At 35.2% G+C, this 20,500-nt stretch overlaps 1 protein-coding gene across 2 annotated transcripts in view; it reads right to left on the bottom strand.

Annotated features, from left to right (window-relative positions):
* Gpm6a (glycoprotein M6A) overlaps positions 1–20,500 on the bottom strand; it is a 273,902-nt gene that overhangs the window by 97,651 nt on the left and 155,751 nt on the right. The window contains exon 1 of one of the 2 annotated variants that reach the window (XM_036209411.1): positions 17,699–18,292. The exons of the other annotated variant lie outside the window; for it this stretch is intronic. Within the exon in view, the coding sequence (XP_036065304.1) occupies positions 17,699–17,735 (37 nt within the window). The 5' untranslated portion in view covers positions 17,736–18,292. Of the gene's footprint in view, positions 1–17,698; positions 18,293–20,500 lie in introns of those variants that run through there. 2 annotated transcript variants of the gene reach the window in all.

Below are 20,500 nucleotides of genomic sequence, written 5' to 3'. Positions count from 1 at the left end.
TAGAAGCTGAGTAATGCCTATAGCATAGGTGCCTTTTACTTGAGTAAGTGCTGTGTTTAATAACTTGTTTATAAATAATTGTACATGGCAGATATGATAGAATGGTACGTCCAGGATTACATCACAAAACTGTGGGCTGAACTTAGCATCTCTCTTCTATATCTTTCCTGCATTTTTGCTTTAGAGAAGCCAGAGCCAAGTACTATGCGTGTAGCAGCCCCATGGGGAGATTTAACACTTGTTAAGTGTCAAGCCAATTTCCTCCTTTACCCCAGCTGAAGTTTACACAAGATTCTGACCTTATCCAACAGCTTGGCTGAACTATTAAAATGTTTTAACATATTGCCCTGTTTGTCTCAAATGCCACTAAGAGTTTCTTACATATCTACTTATTTATGTACGGAGTTCTTGTTGTAATTTAGTTATATTTTCAAATCAAAAGGTTTATCATCTAGTCTGTTTATTGACAACTGGGAGAATTTTTTGGCTTGTAGCCATCCTAAAATAACCATTAAATTTCTTCATTACTAAAATTTATACTTCTGTTTATTATATATGTCGCCTAACAAAATTTTGCAATGGATTTGCAAGACTAGGATGTAACTATACTCAATTAATAAAGGTAAAATATAATCTAAAGGGTAAATACATCCTAATCATTTCAATAATTAAGTAGGGAATTACATGATTTTGTAAATATAAAATCCATTGAGTCTAATTTATGAGCTCATGATTGTGGAGCCGTCCGTTGGAGAATGTGCAACCTACCAAGGGCCACATCCTGCAAGGAAACTGACACTCTCTCTTCGCAGCCATCAACTGTCAATAACTCCTCAGCAAGGGGTTTAGGGTTTATGTGATGCTCCTTCATCAATACTTGGATGTTTGGTGACTTGATCTTATGCTAAGTATCACAGCTGCTGTGAGTACATGAGTGTTGGCATGAGTACTGCCATGATCAGAAGACACTCCTCCCTAACCCCAGGCTCTTACAATAATTTCACCCTCTTTTTCAAGATGTTCCCTGACACGTGGTGGGAGGGTGTGTGATATAGGTGTCACAATTATGACTGAGCGTTCCCCAAACATTTATTACACCACAGATTGCCATATAAAAAACACAGTTGCTGAATCTATTAGTCAGGGAGGCCCAAGAGACTTCCAAAACAATGTAGGGTATTGACACGGTTGTCTGCCAGAGCTTAATGGTAAGAGCCTATTGCTGAAAACACCATCTACACACACACACACACACACACACACACACACACACACACACACACACACTTTAGTTGTAGAAAATGGAGAAATCAAGCTCTTACCAACAGGTAAGCTTCCTCCATGGCTGCCTAGCTTTCAGAGTACTGGACGATGGTATGCAGGCTGCTGATGGAGAAAAGTCATGAACAATCTTACCCAGCTGTGAATGTTGTTACCTGCCTGGCAATATATATATCCTTGGGTGCAAAGTCCATGAATACTATGGGGGTAAACAACTACTTTCTGATTAGAATCAAGACCTGACCCACAGGAGGAAATCCATGCCTAGCCCCAGGGCAGAACAAACTACTATTAATTTGCTAAGTGGACATACTATCATGCTATCTTCTCAATAAGCATTACTCAGCTTTTCAGTCTTCTTGAGAGAAGATCTTTCGGCAGTGAATGGCAATCAATACAAAAATGCACAACTGGTCAACATGTAGAGAATAAGCCTCTCTGAAACAGTCAGCCATGAATGGCACATCAGTTTCCTTGCTTTGTTCATGGCCAATATAAGGAAGAATTAGATTTCACATCTGTGTTGGAATATTTCTGTTTATTTCTTGTATGCTACAGTAAAGAGTTTTTCATTATGAATAGGTAGCAGCCAAAATAATAAATAAATAAATAAATAAATAAATAAATAAATAAATAAATAAATAAACCAGTTACTCCATGTTATTGACTTATGTTGTCTTATTGAGGATAGGCCATAATTCAGCAGTGGTATTCACATCTGGAAATTCTGGAAGAAGTACTAAGGTATGATTCCTATGGGTATTGCTGAGGGAAAGATAGTATCTAAGTTCTTCCACTGATGCAAGAGCTATTTGCTTATTTGTTTTAGCCTAATGAAGATATAATCAGTTCCCACAGGTATTTCTTTCCCTGAGGAACTTGCTTTGAAAGTTTTCAAATCCAAAATAACAGTCTCAAGAATTGCTACCTGTGTTTTGAGTTTAAATTTTATGTTGTTCAATGATTTTCATAATGATTTTTTAATTCTCTCAGATAACTTGGTGTTATCTTCTCTAGAAAGATCAGTAAATTTATTGTCATATTCCATAACAATGTATGACAAACCTCTAGTTATTTTATTACATTTTGATATAGCACATTTATTAATAAAACAATGCCAGAAATAAATGATAAAAATATAGTGTATGAAAATTAAGGTAACAATAGATACATCTTTTATTCATTCTGTTTTTTTGTAAGTAATAGTGCCATGTGTTATTTTTCAATCATAACATAGATAATCAGCCAACATAGATTATTATGCTTATAAATGATTTTCATTGGGGCTTTTCTCAACTATAGCACAAGTTTTCTTTTTTAATTATGATTGTTAACTAGCTTGTAAGATTGAAAAAGGTAATAAAACTGATAATCCATTACATCCACAGATATGATATATCAATGCTTATGAATACCCTTAAATAATTCAGTTCTAATGTACTGTAGTGAATCTGTAGTAATAGATATATTGATAAACAAATTAATATTTTCAGAACTTTTTCTTCATCATTCCCTGCTTTAAATTTTCTTCTATATCTACTAGGTTCCAAGGTATAAGTCACTTCACATTTCACAATGCTTTTATTTTTTTTTGAAGTAATCAAGAAATAATTAAATGTGATTTTTAGGTTTCAATACTCTTTTGGTTTTTCAAAGTAATAATTTCTCCCTCGATTGAAAATATATTTTCATATGATATATTCTATGATTTTCCTCCCCTCCTCCACTCCCATCCAAATCTACCTCTTTTCTGTCTCTCATCAGAAAACAAACAGGTAGGTAAGGAATAATGATAAAATAGGATAAAACAAAAACAAACAAACCAGAATAGGACAAAATAGAGTCCTAACAACACTCTGCTTTCCTCATAGATCAGGCCTGGTTCAGCCATCATCAGAGAAGCTTCCTCCTGCCACAGGTAGAAACAAATACAGAGACCCACAGCCAGACAATAAGCAGAGAATGAGAAACTTCAGAACACTCAGTCTTAAATGGGAGGGCTCCTTCAAATCCCTTCCCTCATCTCTTGGGGAGCCCTGCAGAAGAGGAGGCAGAAAGAGTGTAAGAGACAGAGTGGATGGAGGACACCAGGAAAGCAGGCTTTTTAAAAACACCAGGACCAACACATATTTGAATTCACAAAGGCTATGACGATGTCCACAGGGCCTGCACAAGTCTGCACCAGATGGGGCTCTAGAGCTGAAAGGAGAAGTGAACACATGCCCCCATCCCTAAACAAGACGCTATCTCCAATTGATAACCACTGTAAATGAAAAATTGATTTTCTTCAAGGGAGTCTCACTGAGGAAAAAAAAAAAATCCTTAACGGCAAGCCCCACGCCCAGCAGAATACTATCGACACAATATGAACTCAACAGCATCTCCGCAGGTTCCTCGTCTTGTAATGTTGAGTCAGGGTACTTTTTTTTAAACTTGCAGGTCCCTTGTGTATATATTACAACCTCCAGGTTTGTGTTTTTTATGGGATTCCCGTGTGTTTCAACATGTGTCTCTGCATCTATCCGTGTTTCTTGTACTTTTTCTAAATATCTTTTCTTTTACTTTTTTTTTTTTTGAGACAAGGTCTCAAACCCTGGCTGGCCTATAGATCAAGCCGGTCTAGAACTCACAGAGCTTCGCTTAAAGCCATATACCACTCACTACACCTGGCAACAAAATGAAAATTTGAAGATATTGTCTAGAACATGCTTAAAGTTCTCATTTGAAATGATTTCAATATCTGACTAAGTAGTTTCCTCAAAATTCAAATATATTATTTTTCTGTTCAAATATAAATTTAAAATGTCTGTTGCAAAATTTATCAGAATGGTAACAATTCTCTAAGTGTGGTACAAGAAATAGCAATTATAGCATTGCCTATAAAAGCATTAGAACTGTAAAGTTTTAAGACCTAACTCACAACTATTGAAATAGTAACTGAAGGTATGTAGAAATCTATGCTCTAACATACCTCAAAATATGTAAGACTAATGACTGAAATATGAGACCTACTCCTTGAGCTGGTGGTGTTGAATATACTTGTTTAATTAATAGGGATAAATGAATCCCAGAGTCACAAACATTTATTGCAAAATGTGCTTAGTAATAATTTTTCATTTATGTTTTATTCACTTCTAACAATTTAGGAAAAAATCCTCATCATTATTTGTCAAAGAGTGATACTTAATCATTTGATGGATTTTAAGATTAAAATAATCCTCAATCCAAATGTCTTAACTACATTCCATTCACCTCTTCAAAAGTAATAATAATTCTGCATTTGGTATTTTTATTCTAAATATACAAGAAGGATAGACAGATAAGACCCTATTGATGAAGTTACCAAATAGAACATGTAAAAAAATCAAGCTAATGTTTTTTTAATCAAGTGTTGAGTAATTGTATGAGTTATTGCATCTCCCAAACCTCATATGAGAAGCTTCTTTTTTTATTAAATGACAAGTGACAGAAACCCACAACTAACTGTTTAGATGAAGAGAACAAGAGATGGTGGAATGCTCAGTCCTAAATGGGATAACTCTATCAATCCCTTTTCCTCTGAATCCCAGGAATCATTATGGAAATGGAGCAGAAGGATTGCCTGGACATGCTGGCAAAGGATTACAAGCAAACAGTTTTTTAGACACAGCAGGGAAACTGCACACATGTACTCACAACAATTGTGATAACCTGTACAAGATGATCTTTAAGTTCAACACAGAACTCCCAGCATGGGGAGGGCAGGTGGGCACAGCACTCCTTTAGAGGAGGGGCTGTTGGCTGTTGACAGCTGCCTGGAGTGGTTTTCTTCAAGGGTGTGGCCTCTGGCTGTCAATCAAGCTCTAGAGGAATACAACTCGACAAGAATATTTGAACAGCACAAATTGGAGCTGAGTTTGATTAAAATACATGTATGAAATTCCTTAAAATTAAAAAAAAAATACAATTAATAAAAGAATGAGATAAAAAATAATCCAGTGCAGACAAAAATCTAGGGACAAGCTCTGCATAAGTGAGATAGTTGTGTAGCTTGATCTGCTTAAGGGCTCCCTTGTCAGGAGGATCAGGTTCCATCCTGGTGCATGAGCTGCCTTTTTGGAGCCCACTACATATGGTGGGACACCTTGCACAGCCTTGATGCAGGGGGAGAGGCTTGGACCTGCATCAACTGAATGTACCAGGCTCTGCTGACTCCCCATGGGAGGCCTTACCTTGTTGGAGGAGAGAATGGGGGGTAGGAAGGCTGGGGGGCAGGAAGAGGGAAGAGAGGGGGACCTGTGGTTGATATGTAAAATGAATAAAAAATTTCTTAATAAGAAAAAAATCTGGGGCCAAGATCTGGGGTCACAATATATATAAATATCTATCAATATATATTTACTTAACACATGTTAAAAAATGAGAAGTAGTATTGCCTTCCAAACAAGAAAGCATAAAAGGCATGCTTCAGAAAGAAGAAAACTTAAAGAGTACATATTGGACTAAACAATTATTAAAAACAGGGTAAAATGTTGCTAACTGCTGTAGCATGAATCTTGAAGGTAACTTGTTAATAAAATCAAACCTGTGGCCAGTTATTTGGGTGACTGCTGGAAGATCAGAGAAGCAGAACAAGCTACAGCTTCCTCAACTTGCCAGTTCCTCAGCTGGTCTGGTTTCCTTAGATTGGCAGCTTCTGTGTCTTTATCCAAATGGATTTCAGCTGAACTGTGCTGCTCAAAGCCTGAAAGCTTAACCAGCCAAAATGCTTCTAGTTTCTGGTCTTCACGCCTTATATAATCATTTTGCTTTCTGTCCCCACTCCCTGGTATTAAAGGCTTGCTTTATGGGATTAAAGGTGTGTGTCACCAGGCCTGGCTGTTTCCAATGTGGCCTTGAACTCACAGATATCCACCTGACTCTGCCTCCCAAGTGTTGGGATTAAAGGCGTGCACCACCACTGCCCAGCTTCTGCTCTGGCTTGCTCTGACCCATTTTCTAGCCACTATTTTTGGCTCTGTATCTAGTGGCTGTCTGTTCTCTGACCCCAGATAAATTTATTAGGGTGCACAATATTTTGGGGAACACAATACCACCACAAACTGCTTTGTATATTTAGCAAAACTCACTCTTCCAAAATCTTAAAAAGGAATAAAATTTAGATTTTTCTGGAAGAATAAGAGATGAAAAGCTCTTACTAGCATCCATAGATCAGTGAATTTTAAGTTTTGCAGTTCCTCTAAGTTTCACATTCATGTCTTCAACCTGAGTGAATTCTTCTACTAAGCAAATGTAGCACCTGGATAAATATAAAGACTTTATTCTTTCTTTCTTTCTTTCTTTCTTTCTTTCTTTCTTTCTTTCTTTCTTTCTTTCTTTCTTTGGGATTAAAGGTGTGCACCAAAGACTTATTCTTTTCTGGCCCATGACAAAAAATTAATTGAACAAAGAGTTGGATGGTTTTGAAAAGATTAACAAGACTACTAAATCTTTAGCAAATAAACAAAAAGAAAGGGAGAGAACCCTAATTAACAAAATCAATGATGAAAAATGAGGCATTAAAACAGTCACCAAGGAAATTCAGAGACCATAAGGACATTCTTTAAAAATTGATGTTCCACCAAATTGGAACGTCTGAAAGAAATGAATCAATTTTGAGATATATTTGGTACACCAATATTAAATCAAGATGAAATAAATGATTTAAATAGAACCAGATCTATTGAGATAGAAGCAGTAATTAAAAACATACTAACTAAAAGTAAGCCCTGGGACCAGAGAGCTTCAGTGCAGCATTCTACCAAGCTTTCAAAGAAGAACAGTAAAACTCCTGAAATAATTACATAATAGAAAATGAAGGAACCTTTCTCAGTTCTTTCACTGAAGTCAGTATTACCCTGATACTAAAACCAGACAAAGGCCAAACAAAAAACTTAAAGGCCAATATCTCTGATAAACACAGACACAGACATTCTCACTTTCTCCTCATAATGCAAGGAGTTTCCTCATGAAAACAATTTTTCCAGGGGAAATATAAAATGCATTTTCATCCCAGAACCCCAGAACAGAAAGAAGTATTCAGAGTTTGTCTGGCATGTCCAAAGTTTCATTTCACATGAAAGTAAAAAACAAGACAATTGCAACTTTTTGCCATAGGGTAGTCATAACAAACAGCTCAAAGAGTTCAGTGCTCTGATATTTGGTGATTGAAATGTAGAAGAATAATGCCTTCTTTATATTTTCACTGTTCATTTTTATAAATGAATAACACTATTCTTTCTGAAACATACTCCAGTGTTGGTACACTGCACCTGAGCATCATGGTAGCTTTTATAACACTCTTTGTTCAGTGGCTCGGGGAAGATTTAGTCAGTATTTGTTACCAGACCCCTACAATCACCAACACTCTATTAAAATATATGTAAGTTGGTTTTTGGCTAAAAAAAATTACTCGATTTTTAATTGTGAGCCAATGTAATTTGAGAGCAATAGCTTCTGACAGAGATGGAGAGTGAGTAATGGTTATGTTTTTCAATATAGGGAGTTAAGTGACTACATGAATTCTGTATCATAATATGTTAAACCCCTTGCCCTACTCTGGTGAATATATATTTAGAGAATTAGTCATCTCAAAATATCTCAGCATCCCTATGTGTACTGGTGTTTCTATAACTGTGACAAAAAAGTAGAGTAATAATGTTAAGACCAAATATTATATTGATGATATAAATTTAAATAGAACACAAACTTTTATATAATTTTCCACAAAAATATTTTAAATAATCATATAAAATAAGCCATAGATTTAATGTAGATATTACTAATATTTTTATGAAAGAGATACTTAGACACATTCATAACACCTATTAGCCCTTTAAGGTAGACGCAAATGTCAGTAATAAGTATTTGTTACCTCTTTGAAGAATTAAGCTTTTACCTAGTGTTTTAACGAATTTGCATATAAAAATAGCATTATATTAATAAACATTTTCCCAAGTGTATCTTTTTTGTTTACTATATAACTGGCATCTAAATTATGAAGTTATTTTGACTTTTCAAGATTTTGTTTTCAACTTTACACAGTAGTGATTTCACAAGTTTTAAATATGTACACTTGTAGTAAGTGTATAAAAATATTAGTAACTAAAATTAGAGGGAGAAAGAGATGAACATAAAAATGTCCTGAATAAATGGTCCTGACTCATCATTGACCTGAACTTAATTGTTATGATTTCATGAGGTCTTTTATTTAGATTTAAAATAGCAGTTAATTCTAGAAATCGATATATGAAACATAAAAAATAATATTAAGCATACAAGAATAAAAATTATGTTATTTACACATTATTCTTAGAACTTATTACCACAGAAATTTATTCATTAGAAATATTCAATGTATTCTTATCTTATTAAGTTGTCCTAGATAATTGCAAACTGCTATTTCTACCATTTTGATTTCCTTTATCGACACAGTAATGAACAAAGAAAGCCCATGAACAGCAAAGGTTTAAATTGTTATTCTATTATTCCTTAATCATCATCATACAAAATGTTTTAAGATCTAACTTTCGTTCCAAATTTTTGTAACTATCTGACTAACTTGACAGTTCAATGTGTTTCGCTTAATTGCTAGACTTGGGATGCTAAAAATATGTGGGTTCTTCAATAATAAAAAATGAAAAATCTCTTCAGTATGCTGAAAGCTGCTATCAAACTGCTGAATCTTATCAGGTTGAAGAATAGAAGATTATTTTGGATCAAATCTAATGGCATAAAATGGAGTCAAGGCAGCATTCTCCCAAGTCTTTAGCTGCTTTGTAAGAACTGTCTCTTGGAGGACGTGTGCTCTCACTTCCTCTTTTCTTGTATGCTTTACATTATCTTCATCCTCTTCTCTTCCTTCCTCCATGGTCTTCCCCTTCTCTGTCACCCATTACCATTTCATCGTCACCAGATATGAAGGAACTTGCTTTCCTAGGTACAAAATGTACTAAAATTCTTACCTTTGAGGAGTTTGTACTTTGAAAAAGCAGACAAGTAATAACATCTATATATAAAAGTATGAACAATAAGACATGCTGTGTATTAAATGTTAAACATTTAGAAAATAGCTGTTAGGACAACTCAAAAAAGTGACTTATCTTTTAATACTTACTTTCTGCCTCTAGGGAAAGTGCTTAGCTACTTAAAACATAGCCACAATGTGCTATGAAGAGAGAAACCAAGAAGTGGATATTTGATTGATACACTTTTATGTACAGAAACTACAGTAGCTTCCAATTGTTCATGATTAAATTTTATCCAATAACACAAAACACAAAGAAAATCATTCTGAAATGTTAGATTCCGAAAATGAAGAAAAAGACTGCATATTTCAAAACAGGAGGCACATGAGTGATACTTTATGTAACATTCTTCTCATGAGAAGAACCCATCATAGCCCTCTATCAAACATTCTAAAATTCCAATCAAACATTTTAAAAGCTCATCATATCTTATATGTGTTTTGGAAAGCAATCTGGTTATAACAGTAACCAATGCTTTCATATGCTGATATTTTTTATTTCTAAAGGAATACACAACATTTAATGCCAACAACCACCCTCACTTTGGTTTTGGCTCCCATATTTGTTAGTATTATAAATTAACTCCCCAGTGAACACTATAAATGGTGTCCAGTAATGGACTGGTTTTCTTCTAAGATCAGGGTTAAGCTTTCTTTCCACAATTAGAGAAAAACCAACCAGTTATCATGTATCATTCTGAGTTTTACAGAACAAAAAAGAAACCTGGTCCAGGTTAAGACTATCCAAGATGAAATTCCCAGCTCAACATGAGAGCACGTGGGAAAGTATGAATCAATTCTGTAATGTCAGGAATCTATACTTGTGGCATCTGTTTGGAGGGATGCTATCCAAAGTGAGTTTAGAAATAACGTGGGCATTCTGCTTTCTATGCATGAAAACTTTCAGTATTTAGAAAACTAGGAATGGTGGGTAGGGGTTAGGACTGGCTAGGAACAAAGAATGCAGAGAAAGATAGACTAAAATTGACATATTAGATGTTATCTTTTGTGTTAGGAATCCACTATGTGAGGTATGGTCTTCTGGACAATGAGGGAATAAGACACACCACTTTAATTACTTCAGTCTGTCACACTGCACTTACCATAAGTACTGAAATACTTCTGCTTAAGTCCACCTTTAAGCAGTCAGTGAAGTGATGTTAATACCTTTCACTTGAAAGAGTGAACAGACACTCATTTTACAGAACTGGCTGTGTATTTATAATAATCTGTACCTACCCTCTTTTACAAGAGATTAGAAACCTGTTAATAAGGTTCTTAGAGCTCAGAGATAAAAAGTAACCCAGGTATAAAAAGCACAGTTATTACCTGATGCAGTAAAATTTTAGGGGATAAAAATTATAAAAAGTATTATATCTAGATGAAAGCAGCTATCATAACAGAATGCATGTGCTCTAAAAATTACTATTAAATTAGTAATACACCTAATTTCTCCCACTAAGCATTATCTTAGAGTGACATTTGATAGAAGGAAAGAATAAAAATAATTTCTTAGACAAAGGTCATTCCTGGTTGGGCCCATTAAGTTAGTAAAAACAGGGGTATCAAAGTGCAGATTTTTTATATGCTTCACATAACATGAATTTTGATGGGCTTTTGAGGCTTGTTAACCAAATACTGAGATGGCAGCTGAAGAGATGATTTGTGGCAGTATTTGTTGAGATGAAGGTTATCTACTAGGTGAATGAAAACAGCTCCTTTTCACAAGTCTGAGAATGGTCAACATTGAAACAGAAAAGGGAGGGTAGTGAAATCCAAGATCTTAATAATAACTCAAAATCATTTGCTGCCGGTTTGTTACTTTACAGCAAATATTTCAACATACCAACAATTCTAAATCCATTAATATATTTAACTGTTATATAATCTATTCTAATTCTTTTCAATTTTTTTAAAAGTTTTGTACCATCAGTATTTATTGGTGAGCACTGTTATTTTGGAGGCAGGTGTGAATGTACTATTCAATATGTGAAAATAAATGATGAAGAGGGGAAATAATTCAGACACCAAGGATGTGCTAAAAAGTAGCGTCAATTTGAAATTTAAGAATCTACTAGGAATACATTTAGTTAACTATCACTCACAAAATTCTACTGAATACATTTTTCACAGACTTTATACAGAAAACCCCTTAATTAATGTTGATTTTTGTTTCAGTTAGAGCTGATTTTATGATACCAAATAGAGACTGACTCAGATTTGCTGAGAGATGGACAACAGTTAGGAAAATATGTGAAGAAATACGGAAATGAACCAAGACGTAGTGTTTTCTGGGTCTCAACATGTGAGTTAAGTTGACTCAGCTTATCTTTTCAGACAACAATTATGACTTTCATGAGGTAGGTTGACAGTCCATGTCAATTTTTTTTTTTTTTTTTTTGCTCTTGTGAGGGATATCTGTAAATGGCCCAAAACCAAGAATGAAGAGTACGAAATGTCATCATAAACTACAGAACATGGCTGATGCATCTGCTAGAAGTGTGTGGTTGAAGCAGTCACTATGGAGGGCATTTGGCAGACAGGCAATTATTGACACAGTATGAAACAGGGTGTGTTTAAAAGCTCACATTCTGGTGTGATTGTATTGAACCCAACTTTACTCCTACTGTCTGCTGTGTAAGTTGGGTTTAGTTAATTAACCTATTTGATTTTTAGTTTCCTCAATATAAGTACCAACTGAGGTTACTGTGAAGAGTCAATGAGTTAATTTATGTTAAGTCCTTAGGCTAATGTCTGTTTCTGAAATCACTAGGCAATTATGTCTGCTAACATTCCCTAGTATGGTAAAGCCAAGGTTGCCTTAACTTTTCATAAATCTTCCCGTCAGGAATGTTGAACAGTCATCTTTCAATTAAAAAATAACCCTTTTCAATTTTTTCAAAGATTTTCAGTCAGTCTATGTATTATACATAAACTTTTCTGTACAGACCCCTATTTAGTCATGGGTATATCTGCATGTATAATGCAGAACATAATTATGAGGTTACATATCAAATGTAAGTACATATTCTCAATGATATGGCTGCATTGGTGTCATCCACACTTTTGTCAGTGGCCCCTTATATTCTTCAAGGAAACCCAATACATTCTTGGTTTGTCTTTGTTACCCTATCTGGGGTGTACAAATGTTTACTAACATCTCCCCCTAAAAACACACCACTTGACACCTGAATAAGGTAATGGCTTAACCAAATATGATTTTGGCAGGAGCAACTACGTGAACTTTTTCTTGGATAGCAAGGCATGCAGTGAAGACTGAACCATCTAAAGGTAGAACTGTATCAGGGGCAATAAAAACAAAAAAAAAATAGTGTATAGTATTCTTTAGTATGAGGTTAATTAATTACCAGTATTGAAAATAAATCAAAAGGAAAACGAACTTGGACGCTGTTCTCCCATGTATGTGTTGCTGGCTTTAAGAAGTTAAGAGTATGCTGAAATGAAACATTAGTTGGTTATATTGGGTTAAGATGAGACTTAAGAATGGGTGTATGTTGGGGACACAAGTGGTGAAAATGGACTTCATTTATATTAAATCGGACCTTTTGCTTTTAACTAGTGATACAGTATTTGCTGGTCATCAAAGACTATGGCCTTTGACAAGGCAGAACAGGCATCAGTGTTGACTAGGAAGTCTGTGGTTGATTAGTTCATCTTATCTTATGTCTGTGCCACAGATACATCATGATAGGAAAACCTAGTGAGTAATACCGTGGCTCCTACCTTTTCTGTCACTTCCTCCTACCCACTGTTTTGCCAGACTTCCTCTGCAAAGCCCTCCTAATTCAGTAATGTCATGACTGAAATTGTTTACGAGGAAAGAGTCATCCATTTATTCGGGTACCTAAACATGTACCCACTAATTCACTAATTATTAGAAACTCTTTTAACTACTCATGTAAATTCCTATTAGGAACTGACAAAATGTCTTAGACATAAATGCAAGTTTACAAATAAAAAATATGTTCAGTATCCCCCTTTTATTATGTGTGTTTTGTGTGTTAGGGTGTGTGTGTGAGTGTGTGTGTGTGTGGTATGTGCATATGTATGCATATATACACAGGATGTACATGACCATGGACAGCAGAGATGGTGCCAAGTGTCTTGCTTTATCGCTCTTTGCCTTGTTCCTTTTAGACAGACTTTCCCTGAACTTGAAGTTCAGAGTTGCAGGGGAGGTCCTGGATCTGCCTGCCTCTTACTCACAGTACTCTAGTTGGAGGCATGTACCCCAACCCACAGTGTCCCTCTTCCACAGTGTATGTATTCTAAGATCTCCAGTAGACATCTGATGTCATAGACAGTAGTGAGCCTTACATTTAGAAAAAAATTAAAGCATAAACAAGGAACAGTAAGAGAGTAACAACTACTAATAAACTCATAAAACTAATAATAGAATAATTGACAAATTACAATAAAAGTTGTGGGAATTCAGTGATCCTCTTTGTCTGTGTGTGTGTGTGTGTGTGTGTGTGTGTCTGTGTGTGTGTGTGTCTGTCTGTCTGTCTGTCTGTCTCAGACTAGCTTATTATACTATTCTCACTCTTCTCTGTGTGATAATATGAAATGACACAATGCCTATGTAATGAGATGGAATGGAATAAAAGACTAATAACTTAGCATATCCTATAACTAAGCCTTTTTAGTGTGACAGGTGGTAGCAAAACCATCACAGATTTCATATGAAGATGATTCTACCTTATCATCAATCTTAGCAACATCAAAAGATATTAAGAGTTTTCACCTTTTACTTTAAAAATGCCTTTTACACATTTCTTTGGCTTGTCTGAATTGCCAGCATTATTATGTTTGATCTTTGAGATTATTAAGCAAAGCAAGGGTTGCTTGGATACAAGCACTCTGATACTGTGACAACCAATGTCCAATAGTCAATAACTAGTCTGCAAATCAAGATGGTGAATGGCAGGTGTGTGATATATACAGCATGGATACACTGGACAAAGGGAGATGCATACTCTAGGCAAGATGGATTAAAATAGCATATAATTTCCTCACACTTCCAGAAGAGCAGAAAAATGAAAACTTAAATGATGTTTACTTCTGAAATTTCCCATTCAACATTTTCAGACTGTGGCACTTGGTGAACATGCATACTTATGCACCAGACTACAGGTGATTATGAGTTACAAAATTTATACAAACTTAACCATAAATAAGCAGGATATTATGGTTTCTTTTTAAATAGTCATGAAACATTTATAACCTTTACTCAACATCTCTATAAAACCAGGAGCATTTGATGTTATGGCATGGCCACCATCCTTTCTTTGATGACAATTATATTAGGTTTTTATGACCATACCCAAAGGCCAAGTACAACATAGTCTGCTTTTGTGTTTCCCCATTTAGTCCTAGAATGCTGCTGCTCTGATTGAACACATACTTAAGGAATTGGATTTCACTTAGAGAGCATGTTTTATAAAAGTGACATTTTTAAAAATGTTAGAATCCCTTCAGTGCAATGAGATACTGTTGGTGAGGGCTAAGAAAATGATGAAGAAACACATTAAGGAATTCCATTTTAGAATTGTAACAAAGCATGGACTGGTGGAACAGTATGTCTGCTGAAGTCGTCTGTACTCTTAAATAATTCACCCTCTGGATCTCAATATGCATCAGGATAGAAGTCACCATTGTTCATTCTTTTTTGTCTTTTACAGACAACATGGGAAAGAGCACATGAATATAAAGAAAAACATATTGCTGATGGAGGACCCTTGTAATTCCTTAAGCATCAACTAAATATATCTTTCTGCTATATTTAATTAAACTGTTGGATTCAATTTTACATTCTACTGGAATTTAAAAGATAGTATAGACAAATGCTAATACAAATTTGAATCCTTCTGATTTGTATCAAGGAAATAAAGTTGTGTCTGCTTCCCCTGCAGGAGAACAATTTTCAGAGTTACTGGAGGAAAAAAGGATCACAAATAATGACATCACTTTTCTTGGTATCCGCAGCTGCTAAGGCTCCCTCAGACACATTTAACCTGTTACCACACTGTGCGATTTAATTCCAATGTTCATTTGGTATAATACTCCTCTATTTAATATAATCAGGTTATCTTTGGTTTACAGGCTGGTCAAGAAACAATACTATTAAGTACAATAAAAGACATTAAATTATAAGAAAGACTGAAAAACATCTTTCAATTGGAAGAGAACGCTGGTATCAGAATTTGTATTGAAAATCCTATACCATTTAAGAAAATGGGACCCAGAGGGAACATGAAGTGCTGCTTTCCTTTACAGGGAATGGATCATTAAATCTGTCTACCTGAACACTTAAAACATTTCCAATGATTCTAATTGCTTATCAAACAGTTCCTTTAACATTGAGCAATACAAAGTTCACAATGTTCCCTTATCCATTACTGTAGAGATTGTTCAAATGTAACTTGCCAACATCCAACATGTTAAAAAGTGTCATGGGTATAGCTGAGGGGAAAAGACTACTTAGGAATGAAGAGAATGAAATCTTCTCCCTAATGAAGTCAACAAGGCAAGCAATAGTTATTTTGCTTAGAACCCTCATGTACTTACAGATGACTATATAGATTTTTTTATTTAACATTGCTTTTGTCCACTATTGCTGACTTACATGTGCATATGTTAGTGATGAGACACCCACTGTGACAGATTGTCCTGTCAATGTGTTACTGCCTCCTCTCTATGAACGATTTTTAGTATTGCCCGAGAAAAAAAACATCATAACATCATTACATCATTTTTCTTGTTCCTTCCTCGACCATAGCTTGCTGAGAAACATTCAGCCTGTTACCATGGTCCATGTTAATCTGAGGTTTTATTTAGTGTAATGAATGCCATTTGTCTACTTAAAATGATTGAACTGTCTCTTTTGCTTAAGAAGAATATGACTGTTATATTAAAAAGATATAAGAATAAGATTTTTATTCATAAAATTAAGTAGACCATTGAAATGTTTAGTATAATGTAGGACAGAAATTGCTAAGAAAATTTATGCTTCAAATTCTTTAATAAACCCTTAAATTATTTGTGCACATGATAAATGATGTTGATACTTATATAAAAGGTTCATGCTATAGTCATGCTGATTTTTGTTTCTCTTTAAATGTTTCTCATTAACAAGGAAAAGCATACACTTTGGAAATCATTAGCTTATCTATAATCTTTATTGTATATAGCAAACATTTACACATTAGTCTCTGAATACAGGTGTGTATAGCATCTATACCCAAAGGTGTGTGTGCATGTGTGAGAGCGTGTGTGTGTGTGTGCATGTGTGTGTGTGTGTGTGTGTACTTAGAGAAGAAGACCAGCATACCTGAACATTTCAACATATGAAAAAGCTTATACTGCACCCCCAAACAACCAATGATATAATTTTAAAATGCAGTTTTAAAACAAAAATGCATTTACATACATTCAGAATAATTCTTGGAAATGTATCTTTTCCAGTACCTCTCTTAACTATTTTCTTTATGTGTATTATGTAGAATTATTCTTTTAATCTTAAGAAAACAAGAGTGTTTTCTCTAGCATTACATAAGCCTGTGCATAGACATGAGAGCAAACGCTGCCTCTACTGGGCTGAAACCAATTTCTTCTGAAACCCCACTTGATGTCTAAACAATTTCTGAAGCCGCCTGAATCATTTGAAATGGGCAGTGTTTGACCAATTTTAATAGAAAAAAAACATTTTGCCGCATATAGGCAGATATGGCTATAAAGCTTTAAAATGCATTTGAAATCTAACATGTATTACCCATAAGTTGATTGTAGTCAGCAATACAGAAAGGAAAAATATCATGAAAATAGCCCCCCAAACCATGAACTTTTGCTCCTTATTTATTAAAACAACACTGTATCCATGAAATACAACAAATTAAATGAGTATCAACCAAACTATACTAAACGCTGTTGGTCTTTGTTCTATCAGTTTGCTGTGCAAAGGTATTGATAATGGTTACATCATCAAATTTTTAACTGCAACTTGTGCACCGTTTGTGTTTGTGGCTCAAATCTAGGATCTCTGAACTGGGCTTGACAACCATGAAAACATGAAATAAACGAAGTCTAACAAAGACTAGACTAAGGGATAGTTCCCCGCACTGCACTGTTCTTATCATTAATGCAATTTTCATTTAGATACTTATACCTGGAAGATTTTCCAGTGACAACAATCGTGACAGATATTAGAGCAAGTGCGAAGCATAGGAAAAAGAAAGGGAAAATGCCTTCCAAGAGAGAAAGATTCATTAGCCTCTCTGGCAAGTGTCTAAAGCAAACAAGGAAAGAGCAAAATAATCACTTAGTTACAAATAAACCCTTTTAAAAGCACAGTACCTTTTTGTGTCTGCCCTTCTTCCATGTTCTCTTCCATGGCTACCTTTCTTTGGGAGAATCTGGCGCACAGAATTAGTCAAAAGCTCAATTAGATGTGGAAAAAGCGGGTGCTTTTTTCCCTGGGCAGCTCCAGCAGCAGTGAATTGGGCAAGTCCTTAGAGCTTAGCTGAGGCTCCCTCGCGCCTCTTCTTTGCTTGGAGACTGGCTGTCAAGTGTAATTTCATTCAAATTACTCTTCCGTGAAGATTATCAATTTTTCGTCTCAAAGCTGCCCATTGTGTGCCACAGCAAGCAGGTACTCAAACAAACAGCCGGATAATTTGGGGAGGGGGGGTGTGGAGAGTGGAATGAATTCTAGGAGCAGAGACACTATGATTCATAAGCCTTGCTTTGCATTTAAAATGGGAGAAAGAAATTGAGGTTTGTGTTGAAATCCCAGCTTTAAATTGGAAGCAGGCTGAACTGTGAACAGATGGAGGGGTGTCCTCCTAACATGAAGCGGACCACCAACCCATAATTCCCCCCTTTGCTACCACAGTGGGAAAGCCCAGATTTTCGTCCTGTCTTTCTGCTGCAGTAGTTTCTTCTCACCCAGTCAGATTCATTACAAAAATGCCCTTTCCTTTTACCTCCTCACCAAGTGTCTAGTTAATGTGATTTAAAGGTGCCAAGGAGGGATGCAATTAGACTATCTCGAGGCTGGTCTGTTAAAGGTTATAATGAAGAAAGGACTTTTCAGCTCACATATTTCAGAATCAAAAAGGAATAAAACACACGGTTTTCAAGCGAATACGTGTAAACCTTTTGTTTTAATAAGTATTCTATTTAGTGACATAGGACTTTTACAGGAAAAGTGAGAAAATAATCTATTGATGTCTTTGTAAATTATTATTAATTCAGTCCACAGATGCTGCTGATTCCAAGTGGGAATCTTGTGACAGGAAAATTTCTAAGGGTGATTACTGGGTACAGGGAGGGGCCAACAAAAAAAAAAAAAAGAAAGGAAGGAAGGATTCTAGATAAGGAAGAACAGGAGAGTGTGTGGTAATGGGAATCTGCACTCTGATTTGGAATGCAAATCACAGTGCTGCAGTCTGACAATACAATAGCAATCGTGCTCAACCCACTGAGTGACAGGACACAAGGAGGCTCTCAATACTTCACAAAAGGTACGGGAAGAAAATAAACACTGTCAAGCCTGTGTCGAGCTTTCCTAGATCATAAAGGAAGACTCTCTTGCCTGTGTTCATCTCGAAATAAACAAACACAGGGAAATGCACACAGAGATGAATATGCTCTTGCCCTTAATGGAAACACGTATATCCTCATTATTCATATCATGTATTTCTTGTGTTATAAGAAAACTTTCACATGGGTTTTTTAAAGCATGTCAGCAGCATATTGTACACCACCCTCTCAATTATAAGAGCAATTATTTCGAGGAAAAATGATCGGAAAATGCTCTAGTTTATTTAGAGAAATGAAGGTCTACCTTTCTCTAATTATCAATTGTTATTTCTATTCTTTTTGTCAAATGAGTTTAATCCAAAGGTAATTGTGATTCAAAAAACTCTAATCCCCATCTCTCTCTCTCTCTGTGTGTATATATATATATATATGCACATATCTGCATTCAAGGATTTTGAGACAGTTGCTTGTTGAAGGCAGATTGAGCAAGAAACCATAAGGGAAATCAAAGGAGCCAAATCATAATAGTCTCTCTGTTTCAATGCATCTTGATTGACATATCCTGGCATACAATCAGAACAGAATGGAACCTCCATCCTTGTTAATCTGCTTTATTCATCTCATGACATGGAAATAATCAGTAAAGCAAATTATAAACAGCAGCACCTACACAAATAATAGCACTACGTTGTATTTTATAGTATTTTTTAATCTTTTAAACATATCCAAGTGCATTACTCAAGGAAAGCAGAGAGAGAATTATTTTCCCCCTTTATGTTGGAAAATACATCTGCTACTCAAGCATATCCAGGGTCTGAGATAGTAAATGAAAAAGAAAAACTCTCAGAGCACATATTATCAGCCAGTCCTTTGTCTAGTACTGTGATTTTTTAGGACTGTTCTACCTTTCATCTTACTCTAACTCATCACAGGTGTCTTCAGTGTTCTTCAAAAATCATCCTCAGTTCATAACTATTTTTCAACACACACATATAGGGAATAAAGAGGAGAGCATTAAAAATAAAGAAATAGAAAATTTTAAAAATGTTTGCTGGCCAAGATCAATGGAAAGATGACCACATCTTCTCTTCTGGAAACTGCAAGGAAGCAATACATTTGCATAATCAACTTTTTATTGGAATGGTTTTCTTTACAAAACAAAAGCAACTCATATTTATTTTTAAAATATATGGAGCATTTTCTCGTGTTGGAGATAATGGAGTCCTTCCAAATTGATGAGAAGAAACACAGGTTATTCTTATATCAATAATCTGTAAGTAAGCTAAGACTAATTTGTTAATACAGTCACAAAGCTTTTTCATGTGAGCTATTTTGAAGTCTACACTATTGTGGGTTTTCAGTATGTGTACACTTATCTGGTACTGTTCCCACCATTCCTCTCTGGAAGCTTTTAATCTACCCAAAGTCAAGTTTTGTACCCAGTAAACACAAATTCTCCATCTTCTCTTTCCAATTCAACAGCTGGAATTGGTGCTGTTTGTTGATAATTTTAGGAACATTTGCAAAATCTGTTGTCATTTGAAGTAAAAACACATAAACATCCAAGTATGTGAAAAATAGTTCATGATGAAACCTTATAGAAGATTTTATGAC

The sequence above is a fragment of the Onychomys torridus genome, chromosome 17 (genome assembly GCF_903995425.1).
Source record: "Onychomys torridus chromosome 17, mOncTor1.1, whole genome shotgun sequence".
NCBI lineage: Eukaryota > Metazoa > Chordata > Mammalia > Rodentia > Cricetidae > Onychomys > Onychomys torridus.
Note: the sequence above shows the minus strand (reverse complement) of the source record. Positions and strands in the feature narration are given on the sequence as shown.